The sequence below is a fragment of the Thunnus albacares genome, chromosome 14 (genome assembly GCF_914725855.1).
Source record: "Thunnus albacares chromosome 14, fThuAlb1.1, whole genome shotgun sequence".
NCBI lineage: Eukaryota > Metazoa > Chordata > Actinopteri > Scombriformes > Scombridae > Thunnus > Thunnus albacares.
The window spans coordinates 19,047,969-19,074,803 of NC_058119.1; the positions used below are offsets into that span (position 1 = coordinate 19,047,969).

At 42.2% G+C, this 26,835-nt stretch overlaps 1 protein-coding gene across 3 annotated transcripts; it reads left to right on the top strand.

Moving 5' to 3' along the window:
- On the top strand, positions 1 to 26,829 carry dachc (dachshund c). Of its 3 annotated transcripts, none has more exons than XM_044373393.1 (11): positions 1 to 1,515; positions 9,349 to 9,458; positions 13,028 to 13,138; positions 16,609 to 16,787; positions 18,660 to 18,780; positions 18,914 to 19,054; positions 22,559 to 22,755; positions 23,300 to 23,450; positions 24,428 to 24,556; positions 24,835 to 24,906; positions 26,257 to 26,829. In XM_044373393.1, exons 1-11 carry the CDS (start codon positions 932 to 934, stop codon positions 26,292 to 26,294), a joined length of 1,833 nt encoding a protein of 610 aa, XP_044229328.1. In that variant the 5' UTR covers positions 1 to 931; the 3' UTR covers positions 26,295 to 26,829. The 3 variants fall into 3 exon arrangements, with proteins under 3 accessions (XP_044229328.1, XP_044229325.1, XP_044229327.1); XM_044373390.1 differs by having other exon boundaries at positions 3 to 1,515; positions 24,796 to 24,906; XM_044373392.1 differs by having other exon boundaries at positions 3 to 1,515; positions 23,303 to 23,450; positions 24,796 to 24,906.
- The last annotated feature ends 6 nt before the right edge of the window (positions 26,830 to 26,835 follow it).

The following is a 26,835-nucleotide window of genomic DNA, read 5'->3' on the forward strand; positions in this document are numbered from 1 at the left end:
CCAGCTGGAATGAAGAGCAACATAAATTACCTGAAAAAAACGTAAAACATCCTTTAAGAAGGTGCCTGATTTACATTTTTTTTTAGTTATAGGCCTATATAACAATTACAGTAACAGATATAACAATTCATGTCCAATTTAAACTCTAGTTTGAATTTGACACTTTTGTATAAACTAATCTGATTTAATATTTTTTTATTCATAAAAACACCAAAATGTCCAGAGAGTTTTCCCTTGTCTAGAGTCTATTTTTGTATTTTATTCTGACTCTATTGGCTAGGATAAGATTTAACAAAGTCTCTCTGATGATGATATAACTAGTATTTAGACATGGATAATATTTGCTCACAAGAAACATTACTACAGTAATCAGGTCATTTGTTGTTGTTTTTTCAAGGATAATGCAATTATGCAACTATTAGTCCCAAAATATGTTAAGGGAAGATTACAGTGATACCACGAGGGTTTAAAAAAAATGTCTTAAAGAAGACAGATTGAATGCCACAGACACATTAAGTCCCATCAGAAGCATTAATATTAAAGTGTATTTTCGTTAGGCGTTCATAAATAGGCTTATCCATAGTTTATGTAGGCTAATCTTTGCTCTCTCTCCTCTCTGTGTGTGTGTGTCTCTCACTCTCTAAGAATATGCCCAGGCAGACTCCTCCTCTTTATGATAATGTGACAGTAGCATCTCCAGCTCTGAGACAAGCCTCCACTCATTCTGATTCAACTATGTGATCTGTTTTTCCTCACACGGTCCCTGTCTCCTCTTCTCTCTCCTCTCTTCTTTTTATCCCCCTCTCCTTCTCGTCACGCTCAATGCGCAGTTTCCCCTCTCGCAAAGCGGCTGCATTTGTTCGGCAAAGTTACTTTCTTAAATAGTTGACTTTTTTGAAGTTTACTTTTTTTTATTTTCTTATTCTCGGACATGACCACTATGGCAACTCCGGCTACTGCGGCTCTGCTGCCCGCCGCTCCTCTCGGGCACCACCCGGCGCCGAGTTCCGTCTCTCCGGCCACCAACTCTCCGCCACCTGCGGCCACCTCAGCCGCGTCTTCCCCGGCTCCACCGGTGGCGCACCCGGCGCTGCTCCACCAGTTCAGGGCGGACCTTTTACTATCGAACGGGACTCCGTTGAAGACCGGAGGAGCTGCGGTGTCCAGCGGCGCTAAGCCCGTGTACGCCACCCCGTCGCCCGTGGAGAGCACGCCGCAGAACAACGAGTGCAAACTGGTGGAGGTGAAAGGTGCCAAGCTGGCCTCATTCACGGTGAAAGACACGGAACTCATCTGCCTGCCTCAGGCTTTCGACGTCTTCCTCAAGCACCTGGTCGGCGGGCTCCACACCGTCTACACGAAGCTGAAGCGGCTGGACATTGCCCCGGTGGTGTGCAACGTGGAGCAGGTCCGGGTGCTGCGGGGGCTGGGGGCCATCCAGCCCGGGGTGAACCGGTGCAAACTCATCTCCAGGCAGGACTTCGAGACGCTCTACAACGACTGTACCAACGCAAGGTGAGCTGGATGTGAGGGGAGGCAGGGGAGGCAGGGGAGGGTGACCCCGGGGGGGTTATCCACCTTACTTTTGAGGGGGTGCAGCAGGTGGGGTCATAAAGCAGGGATTAAACAGGTGGGGAGCATCCACCTTCATACTTTTCTATTTGATATCAGTCTGCAGGCCAAGACAAAAAAAAAATATCCAGCATATGCATCACAAAAGTCAAAATAAAATCCCAAATTGCGTGTCACTTATTTACTGATCCGTTTACATAAAGCTTGTGCTGTTATGTTATATATTGTGGTATAATTATAATATTTCAGGACTTTTTGCTTTTATATCTGCATGAAATTCCTCTTAGAGTCTTCTATAAGCCAAACATATAAGCTATATGGGAAAAAAGGAACATTGCAATTATAGTTTTTCTTAAAATAGAGTTAGATTTGGGGGGCTGTATACCATATGATATAACTGGAGGTCCAGTTAACCCTTTTTATGTACCACATTGCTGCTGCTGCTGCTGCTAGGTCTGTTACTAATTATCATTTTAACGCATGATAAACGTTATGATGGTGTTGATGATAATGAATTTGAGTAATCCTAATAAAAAAACACTCTTAAAAGTTTGTCATGTTATCACAAGCAATGATCTCTCGCTCTCTCTGACATGCACTCACACACACACACACACACTACACTCTTTCTCTCTCTGTGTCTGACACACACACACACACACACACGTACACACTCACACACACTGAATCTGACACTGTCATTCTGAGAAATTGATTCTTCACAGAAATTAATTAATTTTCATTTGGCCCCAAGCGGCAGCTTAAATCAGGACAAGCTCACTCACTCACTCACTGATCCCTTTGCTCTCTCGCTCTCTCTCTCCTTCCTTAATAACTCACTGTCTTATCATATCAACACTCTTTAGCCCAGAGCATCAGAACAGAGGAGATGATTAAATGAATTCTCGGTATTTATGATGCGATTATGTAAATTAGCTGTTTTGCAGAACTCCGGTGGTGACCAACTACATGGGTCATCAATCCAATACGCCACAGAGATGTTTGGATAAAGGGGGCTAAATTGGCTGGGATTTGTGGTTTCCTGGTGCCTCAGTCTGCTGTTGTGCAGACCACATGCTCATAACAGCATGGGTTTGAATCCAGAGGAGTGTGGATTAGCCTTGGTTTGGGGAATTTATATTGTTTGATAGTTAATCCCTGCTCCTTGGAGCATGAATGATCCAATTTACACCTGCCAATAAATGCAGATTGGGGATACGTCAAGATTTGTACAGATAGACACACAGAAAAAAAAAAAGATTTTCAAATGTATAAACTACTTTTTTCTTGGGTGTAGGTCAAATCATCCTGGTGCTTTAATATGACTCTATTTTAATCTTTGAGCTGATTTGTATAGCAGGTGTAAGGGTTTGGATACAAGCTTTGACTTGTTGAGTAAAACCAGAATCACTCCGAAAAAGAAACAAACCATTGTGAGAATCAGCTCCGAGCTCCATGTGAGTGGATTAACACCTGCGCTTAAGCGTTTGAGACCCTCCAACCAAGACAAAATCCAGATGCATCTTACGGCTGCTTTGGGGATTTCTTCTATGTCAGGTGTTAATGGGAATGTTGTTATACAACCCCTGAAAATACACAGCCTCCACCATCTCTAATTATACACACAACAGCCTTTAGTTAATGAGATCTGAAAACATCACTCGTCTGAAATCTTCAAACAACTTCCCAGATTCTTTGTCTGAGGGCTTCAAATGAGCTGTGGTAGCCATTAGCGTCAGCCTCATGCAGTCCCTCGTGCGGATGGAGTGACGTACAGTAGCAGGTAAAAAAAAAAAAAAAAAAAAAAGTGGAGCTCCAGATTGTTTTGGTTGAAGCAGGAAGGCCGGACGACTAAACCGAAAAAGTTCCGAGGACATCTCCAGGAATATGATGTTAGGTCTCTCTGACAGCGTCAGGCCTCAGTGAGGTTTTCGTTACTGATTAAGACAGCCATCACTTATTATTTTCCAGTTCAGTACGGTCAGACAGGCTGGAGGAGAAATAACAGCCTTGTCTCAGAGGTTAACTTTTGCCTGCATTCACTGGTCTCTTCATCTTAAAAATGCAAGAGTCCAATGAAATGTTTGGAAGCACAGGTTATAGAAGTGTCCTCTGTTTATCATTGTTTTTTCCTTTTCCTCTTTGTCTCGCTCTTTTACGCCTGCTGTGCACAAACACACACACACACACACACACACACACACACACACACACACACACACACACACACCCTGACCACTGACTCATCAAACCATGAAGAAGGGCAGACTTCACCCTCTGTCAAAGCCTAGTTATAATTCATGCATAGGTGGCACACACACTCTTCCTCTTTCTGTCATCTCCTCACACAGACAAACACACACACAAACACAAACACAAACACATACACACACACACACACACACACACACAAACTCACATGGTCACGCCTGTGTGTTTGCTGGCTTTGCTGCTAAATGACATTAGTTCCACAGAGAGAACATGGCGTGTAGGAGGCAACCTGATCCTCCGTCCCTTTCTTTCTCCCTCACAAAGGAACAGTTTCATTCTCTGTTAGGGACACACATCAAATAGCTCGAAGCTCAGGTCAAACTGTGTGTGTGTGTGTGTGTGTGCGCATATATTTATATATGTGTACTATTTATATTGTGTAAAATAGAGGCACCCCGACCTCACATTATATAAAAGTAGTGTAATGTGGCAAGGTACAAGATCTCTTGTTACTTTTTAACAAAAGCGTGTGTTAATAGCAACACATGCTTTCTGCGTTTGTGTGTGCGAACACCTTCTACACACAAAGACCTGAAAAGTAGCACAAGATACGCGTTTCATAATCGCAGCTATTTTAAAGGACCAGTTTGTCTAAATTACAGAAAACAACTATTCTTTCATTTGTAGGGCTGGGTATCGGTACTTGATACCTTTTTAAAGTATCGACGGAAATAACCCAGTTCCAAGTAGTATTGAAACTTCTCCAGTCAAACGATACCTGTATTTGATCCTTTTTGTACCCAGATCTCGAAAAAACAAGACTATTTGTATGCTTTTGCTCGCAGCCAATCACCACAAGCGATTTAATGCGTGTGAGACGTGTGATTGGCCCACTACCGCAGCAGCTACAGCCCACACAGTCTGTAGTGATAATACTTCATTGTACAGTTTTGTACAATTTCAATTTCAAAATAAATTCATGTAAAAACCACTTGCATGAGAAGGAGTGATGGCATTTTACACAACTGCTTCCATTCACATGATGGATATTGAATGAAGTAGGGGAGAAAAAAAAGGTATCGAATGAAGTATCAATTGGTATTGGTATCACTTTAAGGGTACTGGTATTGGTACTGGTATGGTAAGTTTTTAAAAGATACCCAGGCCTACTCATTTGCCACCTGATATCTACCATGCAGTTTAGTTTGAGATATCCATCTCTCAGTTTTCTGCCTCCACCACAATACAACAGAGGTGATTTGAATTTTGTTTGTGGTTCTTACAGCAATGAAAAAATGACAAAAAATGTTGCAATAAGCCATTCTGGATAACAGCTTACAGACAGACAGATAACAGGTTCTTCTTTCTACTGAAGAAATACTGTAGTCCTGATTAAAAAAAATATATATATAGTTGACAGCATGTTGTGTTGCTGATCTAGAGTAACAGGGACACAGTTTCTGAGAAGAGATGTTCCTGAAAGTGTTGTGAGTATCACAAACTACATTCCGTTTACCACCATCGTACAAAGGTGCCGGCAAAAATCTGAAAAACATTCTGCATGACGAGATACGGCTGGAGGTAAATGAGAAAATATGTTTTCCTTTAATTCAAGGTGAACTGACCCTCTAAAGGAGACGGTTGATGAACAAACAAAATTAACTTTCTACGCGTTAAACCGAGTCCACACGTGTTTCTTTGAAGCTCTTACGACCGGGGACATTTACCAAAGCGGAGTCAAATATGAAGCAGGTGTAGAATAAACATCAGACCAAAGAAACTGTTAGAGAAATCAGACGAACGATAAACAAGACGAAGAGGCCTGCGGAGCGCAACAAAAGCCCGCTCTTTGTGTTTCTCAGTGGTAAACCTCGGCCGTGCAAGTTGGCAGCGGCGAGCCCGGTGTTTGTGAGTGTGAGTGTGTGTGTGTGTGTGTGTGTGTGTATGTGTGTGTGTGTGGGAAGGTGGACTCCTCAAAGCCGAGCCCCATTGCCATGCCATAACTCACTGTCAATGTGAGCAGCATTAGGATGAAGGGGAGGAGGGCTGTGTGTGTGTGTGTGTGTGTGTGTGTGTGTGTGTGTTAGGGTGGGGTGGTTAGCTCAACTTTAACCTCCGCGCTCTTTTGATGTTTTATAGAGACGAGGACGATGAGATAGAGAGGGCCTCCGTGTCTTCAACTATGACAGGTCTTAATGGAGTACGCACTAACACACACTTTTTTACACACACACACACACAGTCTTGACATCGTCTTGACCCTGGAATGTGGGAGAGGAATGCAAGGCGGTATCAGTTTAGGAGATCAGATTCTTACCATGATCAAACGTCCTGTGCGTGTGTATGCGTATATGTGTGTGTGTGTGTGTGTGTGTGTTGTCCCGCCTGCTTCTTTCATGACATCATCACACAGGCTTTCCTAATAACAATGGTGCATGAAGCTTTTTTTTTTTTTTTTTTTTTTCAGCCCCCGATTTGAGAGGAAGATCACAACATCAATCTTTGCCTGTCTTCTCTAACCAGGAGCATAAGTCTTCCTGCGTATACAGCGAGGACGATATGATTTATCAAACCAGACCGTGACAGCGAATACAAACCCGTGTGATAAACACAGATTGAAAGGATGGGAGCATGGGAGCTGTAAACCGCTGCTAATATATTCCAAACAAAATCTTGTTTGAGCTAGTTCTCTTTTTTTTTTTTTTTCTTCCCCCCCCCCTCACATAAACACACACACACATACTGTACAGCTGCTACCTATCAGCACCTCAGTCCCTCCAAGCCAGTAGCTGTTCCACTGTTTTGACTGTAACACTTCCTCTTCTTTCATTACTTTTCTCTTTCCTCTGAGTGTGTGTGTGTGTGTGTGTGTGTGAGCGAAAGAGAGAGAGAGAGACAGAGAGAGAGAGATCTGTCATCTTTGTTATGTTTTGTTTCTGTTCCACCTGTGCTAAGCTCCAGCTGCCATGTTTGCCGTTTCATGTTTCAGGTAACACACACACAAACACACGTTAAGCTTAGAGGGCAGAACTCAATGTACAGAGCACCTCTCTTTAAAAAAAAAAAAAAAAGTGTGTGTTTGTGTGTGTGTGTGTGTGTGTGTGTGGCCAGAGCGTTGGCATGAGGGAGGACGTCTGGGTGAGATTTTAATTAAAGTTTGAGACAAAGAGGTCATAAGCCATACACCCCCTCCTCTACACACACACACACACACACACACACACACACACACACACACACACACACACACCTTATACACACATTCTCAATCACACACACACACACATACACACATACAATGCACTGTTTTCTCTCTTCCCCCTCCTCTCTCTCATTCCATCCCCTCAGCTTGATGACTTTTCCATGAAAGGCTTTTTCATTAATCCTACCTCAGGGAACCGGTGCTCTCCAACCTCACTCACACACACACACATACACACACACACACACTCACACACAAAACACTCCTGCATGCACAACACACTACAGGTCACTTTGATGTATCAACGCACTTGCAGACTAAACACAAAATTAGGTTCTAGTTCTTTATGCCCCCTAAAATGCAACATATACAAAGGTGTGCACACACATGCACACGCGCGCACACACACACACACACACAGAGGCCATTAATTAGTGTGTGCAAATAAACAGTAGTAAGGGAAAGGGAAGCGGCTGCAGTAAAAACCAACCACAGTCTTTGGTCTCTGTGTATTTTATTTCCCCTTACTGGTGTTTGCTTCTGCATTTGATTTTGTGTGTGTGTGTGTGTGTGCACGTGTGTGTTTTCATTTGAGGTGTTTCAACATCAGTTGCATTGGAACTGTGTTGCTTTACCTTCAAACTGGAGACCTAAAAATACATTTCCTGCTTTTGTTGAGCACAGTATGCTGCTAGATATGCACTGCAAAAAATATTTTGTGTGATGTGAATGTACCCCAACCCCCTATAAGAACAACACACACACACACACACACACATTTTCACACATTGATCCCTCTTGCACATTCCTGCTGTCTGTCTCTCTGTCATGTCGAGAGTGTGAATGTATATCTACCTGAGTGTGTGTCTCTCTCTCACTGTCTGCATGCCTGTGTGTGTGTGTGTGTGTGTGTGTGTGTGTGTGTGTGTGTGTGTGTGTGTGCGCGCGTGTGTGTGTGATATCTGATGTCAGCTGTCACATCCCAGTCGGTCTGGGCCCATAATAAGAGACAATAATAACAACTCATTAAAACCGAGGGCAGGAACTGTGGAGCTCATCGGCTCATCAAATTAACCTTTGAACACTTCATACACACACACACACACACACACTCACACACACATGCCACACACAACTGCTCCCACACCGGTGTGCGCTCATACACCCACACACGCATGGTACCTGTTTTTCTCACACAGTTAGTGACTACACAATCTTTCTCTCTGTCTTTTTGTCTCACTCTCACTCCATCTTCACCCCCCCCTCTCAGTCAGTGGGTGTGTCAACAGGGGATTGGTCCTTTCTGCTGGGTAATTGATGAATTATATGCAATATGCAAATGAGGCGCCATTAATCTCCTGACTGACAGCTTCGTTTATGGGGCCTTAATGACGGCTGGATTAGATTCTAATTAAAATCTGCTCAAAGACACCCCACGCTAGGAAGCTGCTGCTGCTGCTGCTGCTAGTCTATCTCTCCCTCTTTTTTTTCTTTTTTTTTTACTCTTTCCCACCTTTTCTCACTTTCTAAGACTCTCCCTCTCATCTTTTCCTCTCACTTTACATCTCCTCATCTCTCCCTCCCGTCTAACTCTTCATCTTCTTTATTGTTCTGTCTGTTTCTTACACTCCCTGTCGCGCCTCTTCCTTCGTCTCCTCTTCCCCCTCTCTTTTCCCCTCTTCCTCTCACTCCGTCTTTTAATATCACTCATGCACACGGACTCGTATGCACGCATGCCCGCAGACTCATGTTAGCTGATGTCAGGCTGGTATGAAAGGAGATGAGCTGCGCTGGTTGTCATTAAGCCTGATGTGGCCCGTGTCATTCCCCCTGTCAGGACATTCACACCGTTTAGTTAGAGCCAAAGTGATGTCTGACAGCTTTTCACGTACTTCCTCCAGGATTGATTGAGCATGCCCGGCTCAATCAAAGCATGTGAATCTGCTTGTAGTCACAGCTTCTATTGAGGAAATTTGTGGCGTGGCGGGAAAGAGGGAATGAATGACCAACTGAGAAAAGGATGGAAAGGGAGGGAAGGCGAGCAAACACATTTAATAAGCAAACAAATGAATGAGTAAGCTGAACAGTAATGAGGTGCTTTATTGATGCCATAGGGAAACTCCTTTTTTGCTTGCTCGTATCCACAGGGAGGTCAGATTTGCTGTACAGCAGCCTTCCTGGAAGCGGTCAGGTTACAGTGTTTTGCTTGTTGACACTTCAGCAGGATCAGAGGTTTACAGACTGAAGGGCAGTCTCTCTAACCAGGCCACCCATCTCAGTCTCAGCATGAAAACTCACAGACTGAGAGAGTAAAGTATTAAACCGCCTAATAACTAACGTTGGCTTGTGTTCTCTGCCCACAGTTCGAGGCCTGGCCGACCGCCCAAGAGGCTGCAGAGTGTGACAGAGGGCGGGACTCACCACATGCTGTCTCACAGCGGTCTGATGCACGCTGGGATCATGCCTTCTGCAGGTGACCACCCAGGACTCTCCGAGCACATACAGTACATTTTCCGAGTACACATGTGTACTTGAGAAACAACAGGAACACAGACATACTAAACTAGCACTGCTGAGAAAATGTTTTGCTGACACCATGTAATTATGATGTCCACCGCGCTTGTCAAACCGAGTAGTTTTGCCTCAAATTGAATCCATCATATTCAAGTTTAAAAGTTTGCACTTTTTAGAGAAGAAAGTGTGGGAAAATAATTTGATAAACACAATTACAGTAAATGATATTTTTAAATCCCACGGTGTTATCATGTATTGTTTTATCTATTTCACCATTTTTAAGATTTCCTTTTTTTGTGTAGATAAGGGATACTTGTTTCTGATATTCTGCTTCTTGCATTTCGTATTTTTTTTGATGATTACCAAAAAGTCACCATCAGGATCTAAAACATTTTCAGGCTACAGTCACATCAGTGACTCTCACTTTTCAGAAGTTTATCTGCTGCCCTGAAGTTACAGCAGCTTGGTAAAAGAGTGTTTTCCTTCACAGTGCTAAGAGGGGACAAAGAAAGCAGCAACACTAGTGTAGTCAAACCTCATCGGTGATGGTCATTGACACATCAGAGCCTGTGGTCAGACCACATAGCAGTTAAGGAACATAAAGACAATAAAATTGCAGTTAAATGAAGTAGTTATGTACAATGTGTAAATATAAGTATAAATAAAAATAAAAAACTCACAATTAATTAGTCAAAATAAATAAAAGAATAAAAAAATAAAAGCTCTGATTTGTGGGAAAATATCAAAAATAAAAACAAGAAATAAAGATGCCCTTCTCCATTTAATAAAACCTTTTGACTGGAATTTATTTTAAATGATTTATAATTAAAAGTAGTTATGCTATTTGAGAGACTTTGAAGACTTTGAAACTTTGATGTTTTTAAGACAACTTCAGTAAATGAAATAAGTTTCTGCTCGTTCTCTAAAACTTTTTGTCAGTAACTGTCAGTAATTAGACGTTAATGTTATTAATGCTGCTGCCAGTAAAACAATTACTGCTGGAGCCGAATGGTCACTGCGTATAACCTGGTCGATTCCAGCCAGGGAGCTCTGTTGCATGTCTTACCCATCTCTCCCCCCCTATTTCCTGTCACTCCACTGTCAACTGTACATTAAAAAAATGTCAAAAAAAAGAAGTGCTATTGCTGCTTGTTGCAAAATCACTTTCATATCAATGTAGCCCAGTGTAACACACAGTGCTATTTTCAAACAAACCAGAAAGATAAAATATGATAGAATTGTTTTTCAACTAGAAATCATAGTTAAATCTTAAATATGAAAAAAGTGAACAGATATCAATTAATTTTTAAAGTTGTCCAAATACGTCCAATTCAGCTGCCTGTTTAACTTGTATCAAAGATTCATTAAAAGGAGAATAAAGCCTCTCTGACTCTCGAAATCGTCAATTTTCACACGTTTTTCATAACATCAAGGCTCGTAATTCTTTCGTGCTGTACAGAAGTCGCAGCGGAAATTCCTCTTTTTGGCTCATACGAGCTGCTTTAAAGAGTGAATTAGTGACAAATTGTTGCTTCAGCTCTCAGAGGAGCTGTTGGCAAAGTTCAAATTTTGTGAAAGTGACGACCTGGCAGCCATCAGTATAAAGAAAGAGCAGGTTGCTTATGCAGAATGGATACACGATGGGGGCGGTTTTCACTACTTTTCTCGATGATGACACATTGTACCCATCATCAATAGTTTGAGGAGGCGGGGTTCTGGGAGGCAACCTGAGAGTTGATTAATAAAATTAGCATACGCACTGCTGACACCTGAGAAAAGAACTCATAAGTTGCAAGCTTGGTCTTTTTTTTCTTGAACACATACTCTCCTGTTGAGTTGTGTAAGATTTATATTCTCTTAGACCTTTGAAACCTGTTGTTGAATTAATAAAGTGATGTGAAGTGATTCCCCATTATTATTCTGTAAATGTCACTCTAACCCATTCATTAATTTCATATGAAATTACATTTCAGGATAATTCAAATATTTTGTAGCACAGGTGGAAATCTGTTATCTGCAATGTCAGAATCTGTCTGTTTCATAATTTGGTTTTATATTTTGAAGAGCAGTCTTAGTCAAACGCCTGCTAAAGGCCATAGCACTGCTTGTTCTTGTCACAATGAACACACAGTTGTGTGTGAGCAGACTATCATGTGTGTGTTTTGTGTGTGTGTGTGTGTGTGTGTACAACAGAGAAAGGGAGAAAAGTAATTGTTGGCACCTCACCGCTCTCAAAGTTGCCCTTGGCTTTGTGCTCTTCGCTGCAACCTGATCTTTTCATTCCCCGCCTCAAAAGAAGCCATTTTCTATTAGCCTCCGCTTCCTCTCACTGTTCAAAGGTGCTCGAGTGTGTGTGTTTGTGTGTGTGTGTGTGTGTGTGTGTGTGTGTGTGTGTGTATTTGTGAGTGTTGTGTATGCACGAGCGTTCAAGAGCATCTTTCTCAGTGGGAAAAGAGTCTTTTTCCACCAAAGGAGAGGGCACGGCGGCAATGTCAGCGCTACTGATTAGAACTGGCCACATGAGAGGGGAGAAAGAGACAGAGAGAGGGAGGACATTTGAGCGTAAAAGGCAGGAAAAATCTTTGATGTGATCCTCCTTAGTCTTTTTTCTCGCCCTCTTGCACTCACACATACACACACACACACACACACACGACGCGGTGGCTTATGTCCCGCTGTGATGCTGACATTTGAAAAGGTAAAGTAAGGAGAGGGGATGGGAGGAGAGAAGGGAAGAGAAGGAGAGAAGATGAGAAGAAAAGGAACAATTTGTTGTGGTTGTCGACGTCTCGGACAGAGCAGACTATTCACCTCAGACGCCCATTGTGTACGGGGGGGGGGAGAGAAAAAAAGAAAAACACTCAGCAGTTCAATTTGTTGCAAATGTTTAGATGTATCCACGATCAGGAAATTAAGACTTATGGTTTGTTTGTATTTCCTCAGCGGTGTTTGCACAGTTGCGTGGTTTGTCCAACTTTAATAATTCACCGTGTTTGTCTGTATTAGTGCAAGAGATATTTAATTTTCTGTGGCATAAGATAAGAGTTTTAAAGGTTGCTCTGTGGGTCAAACTACCTTCTGAGGTTCAAGACACAAATTAAAATGCAGCTCAGCCCTCCTGCCACATTTTGTCACTCTGCAATTCGGTATTATCCAGAAGAGCGCAACCTCTATTAAAAAGTTTTTTCTAATGCTTCTAATTTATACTGATAAAGAAGTACTTTCTGGCAAGAGGTGGAGAGTGTCGTCCTGTGTGCTGTGCTGTGGGATGTGATGTCCCCGTGTGGGAGAGATGAATGTCTTGGCTTGTTCCTATCACTGCTGATTCCCTGGAAAACTAAATGGCCAGTGCAGCGGTGCAGTCAGAATGAATGGTTGGCCTCTGTCTTCCCATGACAACCTCCTGCCTGCCCACTGCTCTAATCCTCCACCGGGGCCATTGATCTGGCTCTTATTGATTCTTTTTTTTTTTTTTCTTCTTTCTTTCTCTCCTTCGTTTTCTGTCTTTCTTTCTATCTGTCCTCTCAGATCTGTCTGCCCTAGCCAAGAAGATCAAGCTTGAGGCGATGGCCGGTTACCACAGCAACCAACAACATGGCGGGCCAAACGGAGAGAACGGTGATCACAATCCCGGGTTGGGTGAGTCTCGTTCTCGTCTTTCTGTCTGTCTGTCCACACACACACACACACAAACATATGCATGCGTGCGAAATGTTTAATTACGGTCGTATAACACGTCGCACGGTTGTTGTCCGTACACATCTGCGATGCCAAGTCAATACGACTTGAGCAGCTGTGTTTGCGTGTGCGGCTGCTGAACCAAGCTGATTAAAACCAGGATGTGACATCACCTCTGTTGCCTGTGCGTTTCCTTTCGAGAGACAGTGAATGAAAAACAAACTGCAGCAGGGATTAGTCAGGCTTTCAGATGAAATAGACATCTGGGTCAGGTAATCCAAACCATCAAAACATAAGGAGCAGATTTGTGTTCTTTATCACCATTTTTTTTTTTTTCACATTTCAGGTCATGATAAATGCCTGTGTGTGAATATTTGCTTCAGCTGGATTTGTTTGCATACTTGTGGGATCCAATGAGATTCAGGAAATGTTTCTGGAAAAACACAGTTGGTCATCCGCTCTGTAGCCTCAAAATGTTCCCCGCAAATCATTAGTACTTATTAGTCATCACTTCAAGAGAACATAGACCCAAAACAGCTCTGTTACTCATGCTCAACATAAATTACTCATGCTCAACATGAATAACATATGTTCATATATGGTAAAAGGAAATCAGGAAGAAAGAAAGTCTTTTGCTTTAAACAGCATGACCTCATTTACAGTAAAAAAATCAGACGACACAGATGGAGAATTTAAAGCTTTATTTTACCCTTGAAAAGCACAGAATCACCTCATCATGGAGCTGATTTCTACTAGTCGCTCATTACTCGTGCAGGTGTCATTTTTACTCACACCTAACACAAAACCGTCCCCTCCGTTTGCGTCGATCTCAGGCTTTGCAGTAGAAGGAGAGCGAGCCGGCAAAAGTGGAGCAAAAGTAGGATGACAGCGAGCGCAAGCGGGGTTGATAGAGAGATGAATAAGATGAGAGGCTGAAGCCAAATCAATAGTCTTCTCTCTAATTCACTATCCTGAATGCAAACGACAAACGCTGGACAATCGATGGCGGAGCGGGACACGCGCACGCTTTCATGCGAGCGCACTCACACACACACACACACACACACACGCACAAACAAGTCGGATGCACCGCCCCCACAGTTATCGACAGGTTAAAGCGACATCAGTGTGTTTAGACAGATGACAGGGCTTATGGAGGTCTGTGTGGAATACGCTATGAACCTGGGACACACACACACACACACACATACACATACACACACTAACATGTGGAGTGCACTGCAAGGCTGCGGGACAGATATGATGAAGAAGAGATTGTCCTTGTGCTTTTTTTTGAAATTACAAGTGTATCTTTAAGCCCTCTACTGTTCCTTTTTTGTGTTTTTTTTTTTTCCTGTCTGTAAACACTCCCAGTCTTAAGCTTTGTTTACCATTGTATACACTCAGTTAAGACTGCCAGCATCTGTGTGCAGTTAGGTGGCATGGTTACCACCAGCCATTATAAACCTGTAAAGCTTAATCACTATAGAGTCAAGTGGAAACACACACACACACACACACACACAAAGAGCACACAGGCAGGCATACATACACACATAAGCACGATTTGTTTTTTCCATACCGCCACCCACGGCCTTATGGGAAGGATAGGCCCCTACCGGAGCTTTAACCACTACAAAGGCAATCTCGGATTACACACACACGCACACACTCACAAATGCTGAGTGTGACACCTTATGGGCCGGGGAAAAGCGGGAGCGGCCATTTCTGCATTTAACAAGATCTTCTGGGAAATTTACACTAACTGTTTGTTTACAGTAATGGTTTGTTTGGATAGACATAAGAGAAGCACTTTGACTTTTGATGTTTTTTAATGAAACATAAGAGCGAGTGATGGGAGGGCAGAGAAAGTGAAGGGGGGGGTTGGTGGTTGTTGGTGGTGGTGGTGGACAGAGTTCAGAAGGAGAGAATGAGAGTGAAAATGAAATTATAGGGGGGGAGGGTGGGGGGGGGAGGGGGGGGGGGTGACAAAAGTGGAGCGCTGGTTTCTAACCGAGGTTTAATATTTGGAGTTGGCTGCTAGTTAATTGTCGGAGCATCTGGTTGTTTAGCTCCATTCAGACAGATCTTTTGTTTGGATTGGTTTCTGCTCTGGGCAAGAGAGAGACTAATCTGCCAAATGCACAAAGCTCTGCGCATATGTCCGGCGAGCCCGACTCATGAAGTCAACGCCTCACCCTTTATTTCTTAGTTTGCCTTTTCTTTCTTTCTCTTTTTCCTTTCCTTTTTTCTCTCTTTCTCTTCTTTATTTGTTCTATTTCATCTCTCCTCTTTGGATAGCCTTTTTTTTTTTGTTTCCATCCACTCGTTCTATTATTTGTGACAATTGTGCGGAATAGAGTCCAAGATTTTTTCCTTTGTGTTTATAATTACCCAGCGTGCATTGCTGGCCCAGCACCAGGACTGCCATCAGCTTCTTTTGTTCCACTTCCTCCCTGTGTTTCTTTTGTTTTTGTTTTTCCTTTTATTAAATGATAAATATTTATGTCATTTTCTCCCCCCACACCCCCCCCCCCCCCCATCCAACACAATTGTTTGTTTCATGAATAGAGGGACCGCAACAGCCCACTGGGGTGCTGTTGAGAGGAAGGATTTTCTTTAAAGATAGTGGATGCTTGTCTTAAAGAGAGGAGTGTGAACAACAGATTGGCCAAGATAATAAGAGTTTGGTTTCAACTGCTGAAAACGTGTTGGATTATCGTCAAGAACTCAGGGGCACTGAAGGAAAAGTCAGCCAGTTTTTAATAACTCCAGAAAGGCTCACATGTGTTTTTGCAGGTGACACTCACACACAAAAAGCATTGAAAGCGTCACAACAACATCTTTAGGCCTTCACTGTCTTTATATATTTGTGTTGTAACGAGCAGGACGAGAGTTTGACAACCTCTCTTCTACTTCCTTCCCTTTTCTTCGACTCTCTCTCCTCACTTATTACTATCGCATTCCTCCTGTGCTCATCTTTTTCATGCTCCCTAAACCTTTGACACGCACACACACACACACACTCACACAACTATTTTCGAGTCGTGCTTTAGAAGCAGAGCAGTCATCCAGGTAATATTGACATCACAGAGGAATGATATTGGTGTACAGTTTCAATCCTGTCATCAGAGATCCAGAGACACGCAGGGCTTTCAGTTCAGTGCACACTACAGCAGAGGAAGGCCTGTAAGCTGTGAGAGATAAATACACCTGAAAAATGAAAGAAGAGAGAGTCGAGACCTGTTTCATGTTGGGTGCATGTATTGTGCAGCTTTGATGGCCTTTAAACAGAGCTGCTGGTCTGACCTTTGCCATATAAGAAGCAACAGTCTCTCACTCTACTGTGCTCTCTCTCCTTCAGTGACGCTCTATTCTATTCTATTTTATTCTACCCCCCCCCCCCCCCCCCCCCCCCCCCCCCCCCACAGTGCTGGACCAGTTGCCCTTCATGATGATGTCACATCCTCTGATCCCTGCCAGCCTGGCACCGGCCTCCGTTTCCATGGCGATGGGCCAGATGAACCGACTGAGCACGCTGGCCAGCATGGCCAACGTGGCGCAGCTCCACGGCAACCCCTCTGCCAGGGCTCCCACCTCCGTCATTAAGGTGAACTCAGAGGCCCATCAGCCTGGTGGGTCTGACCACCTGCCAACAATTGTCTGAATCCATGAGACACTTGGGAACTCTGTTTTAGTTACACAAAAGTGTGGTGTTTCAAAATAAAATTTAAAAAATTTAATCGTAAAATCATAAATCATACACACCATCATTAAAAAAATTACGGCCAATATATTAAATAGTTTTCCAACATTCAAAGACATCTTTCTTATCACTTAAATTTTCAAATAAATGGATCTTGTGATCCTTTACACACAGATTTTAGAGTACAGTTGATCTCTTTTACATCCATAGTTATGGCTAAAAACTGGTAATTGTCTGCTGGTGGATATCACACATCTGGATCACTACCAGAATGTAATCAGTTGTTCCATGGCTTAAGGCCAATCCTGTATCTATTTATAAGTTTTTGAGTATCCTGCATACAGACAGAAACTTGGACCGTCTTCGCCAAGTGGTCACTTTACTTAAAAACAATCCTGTCACTCTTAAGACTAATTCATAGGGCTTTGGAATAATTATATTTTACCAGAAATGTCATGTTGAAGGCATCAGTCCTCACAAAGTGTGATATCTCATCATGTTCTCGTCAGAAGCAGGAAGTCATAAGTCCGGTCATAATTTTAAGGATGCAGACCATTGTTTTTCCTAACGACTGGGTCCCAAGGATTTGGAAAAAGTTTCCAGGCTTATTGGAATGAGCCCAAATTGTTCTGGTAAAACCAAAGAATGCCATATTTCCAAGCCTTTCTCTAAAGATTAACTTTTCCTGTGGATGATTCTATAAAACCAAAAGGGTAGTAACTAAATATTTGGTTAAAAATGAGTTTGAGGTTTTACCACATCAATGCTGTTAACATTTCTGTGAAAATGTCTGGGTGTTAGAACCTGCCATTACACTTACTGTACTGAGACAGCTAAAGGAAGATGGTTGTGTCTGAAGTCACTCATTTTTACCCTCAGCCATAGTGTCTGAATCCCGACTCTGCACCTGTCATATACAAAATGATGATGATCCATATGTCCAAAATCTTAATGTACTGCTCACTGTAGTGTAAACTGAGTGGTGGACAGCTAATCAGCTAATATCAAAACTAGCTTTTGATAGCTAAAGCTATTTTTTTCCCCCTTAGGTCTTGTTGTAATTGAAAAATATCTGAGAGGATGAACTGACATGTTGGTAATTTAGTAATTAACATAACTATGTAAGCTTAGCTAAATGCAGTCATGATGAAGAAAAAAAGCAACTGAACTGCTAAAAGGTAACTGGCTTAGCTTAGCAGTGTAGCAGTAACTGCAGCCTCAGCTTTTAACTCTTCATGCAATTTGGTGTGTTTAAGTTACCTTTAAATCACAAACTTAAATGTATTATCTGTATTATCTTTTGTATAAATTCTAATATGGGATTGACAGAAAGACACAAAATAAAACAGACATATTATTTTAAAGTAGTATTTTCTCAAATCAGTGTTCAAATGGACACAAATGCTAAAACAAAACACATAATTGTAGATACTGCATTTTCCCTTTGCATTTCTTGAAGATTATCCAAAGACAGAGTGTGTATCTACATTTTTAGGTATCATGCATGGTCTGTGCCAGTGATTTTAGTAGGATTATCAGCTTTAAAAAGGCATAAAAATGGAAGCATTACAACCTTACAACCTGTCACACAGTTTGCTGGCAAGCCTAAAAAAGTTTAAACACATTTTTCATCAATTTCGGTTTCAGTAATTACTGCTCTCTCCTTTTGTAGGGCAGTATTGTGTCCGAAGTTTCGTGTTGTCTTTATTATTATGTGCTGAACTTAATCCATCATTTCATTCATTTGATCCTATGATAATATTTGTTGTTCTGTAGGAACGAGTGCGTGACAGCCCCTCCCCTTCTCCCTCATTGGAGGAAGCTCAGATGTCATCCAATCACAGCAGCAGCGTGTCGAGTTCACCGTCTCACACAGAACGCACTGCGGAAACCACACGTACGTACTTACCTGTGTGATCTGCACGCGATGAGCTAATTCGAAAGTAGAAAATGACGCATGCTTTTGAACATCACAAGGAAAACCTGTTAAGATTGTATGATCTTTTTGACTTTTCATATCATCTTTCCAGACGCGCTCCATGACGGCCTGTCATCGAGTCACAGTCACAGCGTGTTAGGACATTCTCCCGGTATGGTGGCAGGAGCCAGAGAGACAGACAGGACTTCAGTAGAATACAGCAAGGAACACAAGAGGGGCCACACTGACAGAGGTGAGATATACCGGTATATTCATATAGGTTAAATCAGCTTTGGTTCTGGTTCAGCAGAACTTTTATTTAATCCCAAATTTAAATTAACTTTCATCTTGTATTTAGATGTATCTGTCTTCTAACTGAGTTGCATTGCTTTCATTTACTGAACAACAGTGTCAGCTTCACTTCAAAGGTCAAGTTTTTGCTGTTTTCAAAGAATTTCTTGCTAAGGTGATTAATCATTTAATGATTGTTAATGAGTAATGATTATTTCTTGGACAGAGCAGTTGCCATGGGACAAAGCCTGTCAATACAGTACAACAAGCATTCAGTTTCAATGAGCTGAGCAAACCCTCAGGTTTTAATGCTTTGAACAATCCATCCATCTATGTCGTCACAGAATACTCTGGATTTCTAAACTTGTGGCAACCGTGTGATGGTTTCGTCTCTAGTATTTATTTTAAAAGAGAAAGGGCGTCTAATAGGTTGACAAGAGAGAAATATCTCAGTAACAGGTCGATAAGGATTCACTCACCCCTTCTCTCTACCTCCTTTCCTCCTCCTCTCTTCCTCGCTGTCGGTGGCCTCCCTGGCTTCCCACGGAGAGCAAAGACAAATAATTCTGCAAAACAGGGCTCCATTAGACCAGGAAGCGGTGTTACATTAGCGAGCCATTTGCCGGGCCGCGGCCTAACGAGCCAGGCGGCCTCCCGCGCTCTCAGCTGGACCTCATCTGCATAACGACCGCCTCCCTGTCGTTAGGGCCCGCGTTGCCACGGTGCTGCAACGTCAGTTGTTTGGTTCTCTCTGTCAGGGAGGTTTGCATTAGCTTAATGAGGACTGCTCAAGGACAAACAGTCAGCAGAAATCTACAGCGAGAGAGGGAGAGAGAGGGAGAGAAACGGAGAGTTTGTATGTGTGTGCACGCGCCTGTGTAAATGTATTCTAATACTGAATCACATTATTCAGTAATCGAATCTAAAAATCACAAAGGCCTCCCAGGTAAGGTTTCAGATGCTGTCAGGTATCTGTGAACATATTGACAAAGCAGTGATGGCACCAGCAACATGAATGCCACGCATCACACATCGCATTTATGCAATTGATTTTCAATTGATTTTCCTGCATGCAAATGAAACGCATGTACATTTGCTGGATTGCATGCTTTTGTATTTGACCTAGAACATCACAGGATAGGTTTATCATGGAGTTTCAAAGAGCACTTCAGCGCTGTCATTCTGTCAATCCATTGTGTGTGTTTGTGTGTGTGTGTGTGTGTGTGTGTGTGTGTGTGTGTGTGTGTGTGAAGGCATGTGTGTGAGTCGGTTTTGGCTGTGTGTGCTGTTTCAGTGGTCTTTGAACAACGTATCCATGCAGCAAAGATCAGAGGCCATCCCTGACACCTCACTCCCATTAACCAAACATCAGCAGAATTTTATTCTCTCTCTGTCTCTGTCTTTTTCTCCCTCCCTCCCTCCAGTTCTCTTCCGCTGACTGGCAGTCTTCACGTGGTGATGTTCATTAGCCCTGGGGACGGGTGGGAGAGGAATAAGAGAGGGGAAAAAGGGAGATGAAGTTGGGAGAAAAGAGAAAAACAGACAGTGACCTTGGTTAGGGAGATGGGTAAATGATCAAACGAGCTGGCAGCCGTGTGTACGTGTGTGTGTGTGTATTTATGCCAAACGTGTGTGTGAGTGTGAGGTAAAGTAGGCGTAAAACAGTAACTCAATAAAGGATCAGTCACATCCAAGGAGCCTGGGGAGCCCACGCTGCTGACTGCGCACTTCAGCGGGTACGAATGTGTGTTTGTGTGTGTGTGTATATGTGTGTGTGTGTGTCTGTATGTGAGCCACAGGAGTGTAGTTGGATGCCCTCCGCTGAGCTCGCCAGCACCTGCTAATTACCTTTCTCTACAGAGCAATGCTTTTAGCAAGAAAGAGGGAGAAAGAGAGGAGGGGGGGGGGTATTGCTTCTCATCTGTGAAACACCTTGAATGTGACAGTTGCCAAGACGTGAGGCCGAGGCAGAGTAGGGGAGGTGGGTGGATTTGGAGCAGAAGATGCTGTGGTCAGCTAAGTGGAGAAAACACTGTCATTTGTCACAGACGGAGAAAAGTGCCAGATATCACATCGCACGTTCACACTCGTCTCTGCTCCAATAACCGCCGGACTCCCAGGACGTCTCCGTCCTCAGTGGCTCGGATGATAGTAAACGCATAGTGAGCAACTGCCTGATGTGTGGAAAAAAAAATATGCAGAAAAACGGCTAATCTTCATCTCCCTCACTGTCACGATTTGGGAACACGCAGTTCTCAGGTTTACAAACAGATGGTCATCCATAATGCAGCTTCTTAGCTGTTTTTATGGGAGATGTCAAGCTGTGATGCATTATCAATAGGCAGAGTGCCATCTAATAAAGGGTAACCACATTTTCAAAACCCCTAACCAGGACCTCTGTGTATGTATACACGCACACAGTAATTAGTGTAAACACCTATTTACTGCTGGGCTTGATATGTTTACAAGAAATCAAGTAAATGTATTAGTAAGGTACAAATTATAGAAAATTGCATTCAACCTTGATTACATACATATTTTACTGGCCGACGCATTAACTGTTTGGCTCAAACATAACACCTGAATGCTTTGAAACAATGTATTAAACAGGGAAATATGTGTATGTTGTTGGTGATAGCGGAAACTGCTCACGTTAGTCAGTGGCACAGGACAGTTAGTTGACTTAATTTACAAAACACAGAACGTTCAAAGTGCTTTACAGAAGGCAGTGATGAAAAAGAGAAAATGAAAGAGATGTATATGTTTTGTTTCCGAGGGATGGAATAAAACATTTTCAATTTTTGATGACATCTATCTCTTGTTGCTGCTGAGGTTCAATGCACTTCTTGTCAGCTGTTTTGGACAAAAGCATCCGCCAGATGAATGCGCTGTAATCTAAAGAGTAAAGAAAGATGCAAAATGTACAAGCCATGAAATATAAATATGTAATAGCAAGAAAAGACAAAGAAAACAAATACTTTTTAGATGATTTTTAGAAATGTGTACCATGAAATGTTTTAGTTTGTCTCTCAATACTTTCTGATGTCTATCCTGTCTGTTTGCTCAGACCCAAAATCATTTGTTTCAGACAAAAATCTTTAAAAACAGGTCACAAATAGATACCTGAATAAAATAAAACTGTAGAAATAGTGCATTTGATTGGGAATATTTTCAGTTGCAGCTGCAGTGCCTGTGTTCATCAGAATCAAGGAGTATGTCACCGAGTGCAACAGTGTGGCTCATTGATGTGTTTTTAATAGTGTTTTGGACAACAATGGAGCGCTATGGAACAGACGAATAAGTATATCAGGATATCAGGTTTTGGCAACACAGACAAGGATCAGTTCATTGTTGCTTTGGTGCTTTCATGGGATTTGTTGACAATAAGAAAAAGATGTTAAACTGATTCAGCCAGAAGAATATTGACCTTACTGACTAGACATCAAAATGTCTCTCTTCCTTCTAGATAACAGCTCCTTGGCCACCCAGACATCTAGGGAGAGCGGTGATAGACAAGTCTACCAGAAACCCCCATCAGGCAGGGAGGCCTGTGAGAGGGTATCTTACCCTGCGGGGCAGAAGCTCCCAGCAGGTCTCCACCACACTCCCTTCATCTTCCCGGAAGGCTTGTCCTCCATAGAGACCCTGCTCACGAACATCCAGGTGAGGCTCTGCCGGGGTTTTATTATTATTACACTCTGAGATGAATAGGAAGCGAGATGAGCTCCTCTTTGGGATTTCCTGAAATGGTAAATAGCAGACAAGGCAGACATTTAGGATATGAAGTAATTGGGATAGGCGTGTGCTGACTTGCCTCTCGGATTTTACATGTCTTTGTTATAGAGGAGTCACAATGAAAGGATTGAGTTTTCACTGGGGGGGAAAAAAACATGTTTTTAACCTCCTCTGATTCTGATGTGATGGCAGTTAAAAGATCAGCTTTGACTTTCATGAGGTTAAAAATCAGATTTATTTGTTTTTTTTTTCCCCCTGCCTGAGTAAATCCAGAATTTATACACCTGAATACAACAGTAGACTAAAACACTGCCTGAGGATGAGTTTTACATGTGCTCTTTTTTTAAATGAACTGCAGCTCATTTAAAAATATTTTTACAGTATACGTTAAGAAATGTCTGAAGAAGACAGACATCTCTCCTGGCTTCTGTTCAGTGTGTAACCTGTTGATGTGTGCCTGTGTGTCTCCAAGCAGGGTCTGCTGAGGGTTGCCATAGAGAACGCCCGGGCGCAGGAGAAGCAGGACCAGCTGGAGAGGACAGAGCTGAAGATGGAGCTGGTCCGGGAGAGGGAGCTCAGAGAGACATTGGAGAGGCAGCTTAGCATGGAACAGAAAAACAGAGGTACGCGACAGCAGCATCACATATCTCACAGCTTAATGGATTTAAATTGCTCAGGTAGACTCTGCAGAGACAGTGGAGTAAACCCTCAACTATCAGTGTTATCTTTAGATTTTTATTTTGAGCTGACAAGTGTTGACTGGAGTGTTGATTGCTCCCTAAAAGAGCTACTACCGAAGTGTAAAATTTCCAGTTGTGACTTATAAACATGAGCATGATGTTCTATTTTTGCATATTTGCACGACAGTTTTTCCCGTGCAGCTAAACAAGGTTGGTCTAATCAACTTCCAAGCGACAGGAACTTGAAAATCAGATAAGGAAGTGAGGACACCTACTGTATTTTACCCCTCAAGAGCTTCTGCAGAGGTGAATTAGACTGAAGTTGGCAGTAAACTACAAAGTAAATCAAGTTTGGCACATGCGGCGCTCTGAGAGCAAAGGCCAGTCAAGGACAGTCGGTTTAATGAGGTCACAGCAGATGCAGAAGTTTGCAGGTTGTGACGGAAATTGACCCAAAACGACTTCACAACTGAACCCAAATGTGATGCTTCAGTTTTGTCATAAACTTGTCACACTTCCTTTCTGAACACATCAGTTGTGATTTCATTCACATTCACACGGTATATTATACTTTCAGTAGCAGTAAGTAAAGTCTTTGGTTTAGACATAATCAGCAGGGAGTTTATTGGCCTTACTTACTAACTATAAATCAATATTTCATTTAAACCACAACCAAACAACAAACACTCCAAGCTTACAATACCTTCATAGACCCTTAAAGCCCTTGATGCAAAGATATAGGAATTGGACAACAGTTGAGGTCAGGAAGCACAGAGAATACATGCAAATATATTAAACGTGTTCTTACAACAACAGATACAAATGAAGTCGAGCATAAAAATATTAGGATAATCTGAATCATGTTTACTTTGCTTACATACTTTATCATCTGTCCCTCCTTCTTCTTCTTCTCTGTATAGTTCTGATCCAGAAGCGCCTGAAGAAGGAAAAGAGGAGTAAGAGGAGACTACAGGAGGCCTTGGAGGAGGAGGTCAAACTCCGTGATCAGGCAGAGCACAGCCTGCTGCACACTGCCAACACACACACAGGTACGCCAGCAGACAGATAAACACACACACACACACACAGGTACGCCAGCAGACAGATAAACACACACACACATACATAAGCTTTTTTTTTAAAGATGTCATGAATTCTGTATTTCTGCTTCGTCTCATAACTGAGTTTAGTCTTATTTTCATACTAAATGTCACCAAGCCTTCAGTGCAACATAGCCTTGCCTGTTCATTAGCCTATAATTAAGTGTCTTTATTAATTAATGACCAAGCTACAGGCCATCAATCATCAGCAGCCCCTCCTCACACAGAGTCCGTGACCCAGGACTTGGATGGGAGCAACCATGATGACAACAGGCTGGACACCAAGGCAACAGTACAAGGTATAAACAAATACCACTTCCTCACTATGAAGTTCTGAAAACAAAGACGTATTCTGATGAATAAAAATGATGTTGGCTTACATTTATGTGTCAGAAAAGATGCACAAAAGCTGCTGTCACAAGTCAACTTTAAGACAAGCAACCTTATTGGAGAGTTTTGATATTCTACATTATTCTTTTATTTAATCTAAGAATAGAAAATAACATTAAACTCAAAAGGTTTTTAAGTTTTTTAAGCTGTTCTCCACAGAATTACTGATACTGACAGTGTGAAAAGATAATTTCTTTAAAAGTAAAGTTATGTCTATCAACATTTGAAAAGGTACTGCACCAAGGTTGTGTGAATAATTTATTCATAATAGATGGTAAATTGACTTTCATGCTTAGTGCGATGTAACAAAATACTTCAGTTCTTGTCTTTGTTTTCTTTAAAGTTTACTCCTACTATAGAATCGTGAAATAAACACTGATATATCTGCTGGTGGGGATTTATTTCGCTTCTATCAACTGAGCTAGGACATCATATTTCATTATTTCACCTACTCTGCTGCTTTTGATGCTCAACTGACCAGTCTACTGGAAGGGCTTTCAAAGATTTCACAGGGAGACCGCTCCTGAGAAATTGAACAACATTAAATGAAGCGAGAGGCAGTTCACTGAGGCTACTGCTTTAATGGAGACGGGCGTTTAATATATTTATTTTGCCAACATTATTGTCTTCACAGGGATAGATTAATGAGAAAATCCCACATGTAACATCTTAAACAGACAGAAAAAGAAATAGCAGTGATCTCTAGCCCGGCCTCATCAAAAGAGTGCATGGTTCCAGCCCACCTCTGCTCCGCGCCGTGCCAGGGCCGCTGTAGCAGACAGCTAGCTTGTTCAAAGGCAATTTTTAATTGAATGCCAGTGAAGCAAGAAGAGAGCTGGCCACTAATTAAAGGCTGTCTTAATTGTCCTCGTGACGAGTTTGTTTGGACATAATTTGCATAATTAACACCCAGTAATAAATCATTTAAAGGGGAATTGTCTGTCAGACAGCGGGGCAGGATGTGGTTCCTTTGTGCCAGGAAGTTTTATCGCCAAAAACAGGGATCAGGGGCCGAAAAACACTTTCAACCCAGCCTTACGTATTAATGATCTTTTATTAATGATCTTAGGTCAAAGCTGTATAGGCTCTTGTACAGTATTTGTATTAATGAATTAACAGCGTAAAACCTTTTTCCTGTTACGGTTGCCGTCATGGTGGTCTACCCTCAAGAAGTGAACTGCCTAATTTGATTACAATTTATGTAAATTGAGAAATGTTTAAATTATAATTATTAATCTGTGTTTCTTTGCGGGATTCAGAGGGCAGAGTGTTCCTTCAGACCGCTGGGATGTACTGAAGACGAGCTGGAAGGACGGATGGATGAATGGGTGGATGGATGGAAGAACAGAGTGATGAAGAGCCCTCATTTATGAGATATACAATAGACAGGCACGCTCAGTCGTGCAGTGGCATCCGAGATACACATCCCCACCTCCTCAAGGGGGCATCCCTGCATTTCAAGGGTGACATTTGAACTTTTTTCATCCTTCTCTTGTTTAATTTATTGCATTAATCACAGAATCTCGGCCGTAGTGGGAACAGTATTTTATTCCGATGATGTGTTTTTTGACCGTGTTTCTTTCAATCAAAAGGTTTTTAGATCCTAGCTGAAGATCACCATAGTTGTTTTGTCAGTGCTGTTTATCTGGACACAAGTGATGAATATAACTTGTAACAGAGTTGTGTACATATATATAGTCATCATTTTTTTTTTGTTATTATTATCAAAAAAACATAATGGCATGTTGTACAGTCAGTAAATGACTTGTATTGTGTATGTTATGCAGTAGTGCAGTTTGACAATACAAACAATACAAATCCTTTTTATTAAACTGTGT

Bases quoted from the DNA above. Each gene is read 5' to 3' on its own strand.
- dachc (XM_044373390.1), top strand. From the start codon at position 932: ATGACCACTATGGCAACTCCGGCTACTGCGGCTCTGCTGCCCGCCGCT. The intron at 1,516-9,348 runs GTGAGCTGGATG...CTCTGCCCACAG, and splicing joins AACGACTGTACCAACGCAAG to TTCGAGGCCTGGCCGACCGC. The intron at 13,139-16,608 runs GTGAGTCTCGTT...CCCCCCCCACAG, and splicing joins TGATCACAATCCCGGGTTGG to TGCTGGACCAGTTGCCCTTC.